General features: G+C 52.6%; 1 protein-coding gene across 2 annotated transcripts in view; it reads right to left on the bottom strand.

Annotated features, from left to right (window-relative positions):
- VPS33A (VPS33A core subunit of CORVET and HOPS complexes) overlaps positions 1–869 on the bottom strand; it is a gene marked incomplete at its 5' end in the record, with an annotated part of 19165 nt that extends 18296 nt beyond the window's left edge. For both annotated transcript variants that reach the window (XM_014588107.1, XM_027772195.1), the window contains 1 exon segment: positions 804–869. In XM_014588107.1, coding sequence (XP_014443593.1) covers positions 804–869 — 66 coding nt within the window.
- Positions 870–3289: the final 2420 nt, after the last annotated feature.

Genomic DNA, 3289 nt, shown 5'->3' with positions numbered 1-3289 from the left:
TAACCAAAATGTAGAGGCCCCGGGGCCCGCAGGTGGCATGGCGGTTAGGGCAAAATGGATGCCATGCGGCTGACTCCATGGTGCAAGGAGGGGGCTTGGCGGCCTGGAAATCACCCCGGGCGCGTGTAGGTACATGCCCAGAATCTTGAGCAGAAAAGGGAGGATTGGGATTGCAGTGTGGTCATCCCCCCAGGAGATTTCTCACTTTCACACCCTGTCCGTCTGTGAGTGCACGCGCCCTACGGCAAACAGTCTTAAAAACAAATCTGGATCACGCAAAGCTACATCCACGAAGGACAAGGCTTCCGGACAAAGCACTGACACTGCGTCCTCCTTCCCCAGGCCCTCCCGGGAAGAGCGACCGAGGACACCCGGCAATGGTCACAGGCAGTAATGCCAGATGGGGCAGCAGGGGCAGCAGCAGCAGCAGCAGCAGCGTTCACAGGGACCGGGACACGGCGCAACGGCGACGGTGCCGGACTCTGAGACCCAGCTGACTGTGCTTTGTCTGGGACCCAGTGGCTTGAAATTCACACTGGGCACATGTGCGTGCACACCCAAGATCCCGAGAGGGAAGTGGAGAAGGGATTCTGGCGTGGCCCTCCACTCTGGGGGGTGATTTCTCGCCGTCTCTCTGGTGAGTGTATGCACCCTACAGCAAAAATCTCTCAAAACAAAGAATCAGTGTTTGTACGGATGGAAGAGCTGTGCAAGCCAGGTGCTCGGGAGGAAGTGTGAAGCCCTACTATCACTGCTAACGCACAGGTCCTCAGACGCTGAGCGAACCCCAGTGCTTCACTCACCTTCAGTAGAGAGTACTGTGCGATCAGGCCGAACGGTCCTGTCAGGGACTCATCCCAGACTATTGCCTGTTAAGGGAAAAACGCTCTCTCAGTGCCCTTAATCTCAGCAGCTTCAAGATCAGCGGAAAACAGCAATCGTGCTGTTTAAAGTCTGAGCTAGCAAAAATGTTGTTGGTTCTCATCAACATGGCTCATATCCTAAGGAGCTAAAGAAAACACACTGGGACCAGCAGTTGGCGTAATGGCTATGTTGCTGGTCTCCCATGTAGTTGACCGCAGTTCGATTCCCAGATCTGGTGGCTTAAACTCACACTAGGTGCGTGTGCATGCGTGCCCAAGATCCCAAGAGGAAAATGGAGGAGAAGCGACTGTGACGTGGCCATCCCCCCTGTGGGGGTGATTTCTCGCTTTCCATCTCTCTCTGTCTTTCTGGTGAGCGCATACGCCCTATAGCAAAAACCTCACTTAAAAAAAACAAACAAAACACACACACACACACACACATACCAGGGGCAAATGGTGTCACTGTTGGTCACAGGAAAGTGAAATTAAGGGTCAATTGTCCTCAACATAAAAAGAAAACTACAATTCGCTGTGAATCTGTGTCAGGATATTAATTCTCAGATCCAGCCATATGAAAATTGCCAATTAGGCACCAGCAGGTGGAGTAAGGGTTACGTCACTGGACTCCCATAGTCAATTGCGGTTTGAGTCCCAGACCCGGAAGCTTAAAATTTACACCCGTGCCCAAAATCCTGAGAGGAGAATATAGAAGGGATTGCAGCATGGCCATCCCACCTGGGGGTGATTTCTCACTTTCTCTCTGGCGAGTGCATGTGCCCTATAGCAAAAATCGCTGGAGGAAGAAGGAAGGAAATAATTGCCAATTATATAAAAATAAAATGCATAATACAAGTTTTTAAATAAATCTTATTTTAAAGAGGGTATTTTTAAGAGTTCAGAAAGTTTAAGTAACTGTCCAAAGGCCACAGAGGAATCTTGGAACCTACAGCGTAGGTTAGAACTGCAACCAAGGACTCTGGGCCAGATGGTGGGAGAAGTTAGGGTGTCTGGCTCCCACATGGCTGACTGCACCATTGGAGTACTGAACCCTGTGGCTTGAAAACTACCTGGCACACGTGTATGTGTGCCCCCAGACCCCAAAGTCAAAGAGAAAGGACTGCAGCGTGGCCTGCAACCTTCCGACCGCTGCTCACACAGGTTAGGAGAGAAGTGGGTATTTGCCGTTTTGACGCGGCCTTCTAAAATATGATCGTTCCTCACATTACAGCAGAAAGCAATCCCACCTGGGAGGTGCTGGCTCACTTTCTACCACCCCTACCCCCAGCCCAGGGCACACACCTTACAGCAAATAAACCCTAAGACTTGCTGACACCGAAGTCCCTGCCCTGGGCCCCTAGTATTTCTACTGCTCAAGTCCAACATCACCCCTTTTTCTTTTTTAACGAAGACTTTATGGAAATGACTGTTGGTGAGGGTTCAGTTGTCAGAAATAACAGAGCTCTTTGTATGCTCCCATCTCCCCCAGTGGTAACATTTTGCAAAACTACGGTATGATATCAGGACCCTGACAGTGACACTCCTGTGGGGCACCTTCTCATTCAGATTTCAACTGTCACCGCAGTGTTAACAGGGTGGGCCCTGCCACTTGGCCGGCTTCCTTCACTCCATGGCTGCCAGTGCCCACCCTTCCTCTCGGTTCTCGTTCTGTCTGTCTGTCTGTCTGTCTGTCTGTCTCTCTCTCTCTCTCTCTCTCTCGGGTGGTTTCCTGAGGCTCTCCAGTTCTGCTTTCCTCTTGAGTTCTGTACTCCGGTTGCTAGGGGGCCTGATACATCCGAAGACAAGGGAAGAGGTCCACTTAAGTCGCATCAAGTCCGGGTCTCCAGTTCCCGACCCCCTTGCGGACGGGCTGCTGTAACACCAGACAATCCTATTCTAGGCGCCCAGGTTAAAACCGCAAATAGCGACTTCCCTGCGACCCCATGTGCGCAGAGGCAGCCGTCTTCCTTCACTCCATGGCTGCCAGTGCCCACCCTTCCTCTCGGTTCTCGTTCTGTCTGTCTGTCTGTCTGTCTGTCTGTCTCTCTCTCTCTCTCTCTCTCTCTCGGGTGGTTTCCTGAGGCTCTCCAGTTCTGCTTTCCTCTTGAGTTCTGTACTCCGGTTGCTAGGGGGCCTGATACATCCGAAGACAAGGGAAGAGGTCCACTTAAGTCGCATCAAGTCCGGGTCTCCAGTTCCCGACCCCCTTGCGGACGGGCTGCTGTAACACCAGACAATCCTATTCTAGGCGCCCAGGTTAAAACCGCAAATAGCGACTTCCCTGCGACCCCATGTGCGCAGAGGCAGTCGGGCGTTGAGAACACAATTCGCAGCGACACGAACGAGCGGACACTGAGTGGAACTGGGCGGGGGCACCAGATGTGCCTGCGCAGCCCGGGAGGGTGCAGCCTGGGTGGGCACCGCCG

This window comes from Tupaia chinensis, unplaced genomic scaffold (assembly GCF_000334495.1).
Source record: "Tupaia chinensis unplaced genomic scaffold, TupChi_1.0 Scaffold000258_1, whole genome shotgun sequence".
Classification (NCBI taxonomy): domain Eukaryota; kingdom Metazoa; phylum Chordata; class Mammalia; order Scandentia; family Tupaiidae; genus Tupaia; species Tupaia belangeri.
This window is presented reverse-complemented; position numbering and strand designations above follow the sequence as displayed.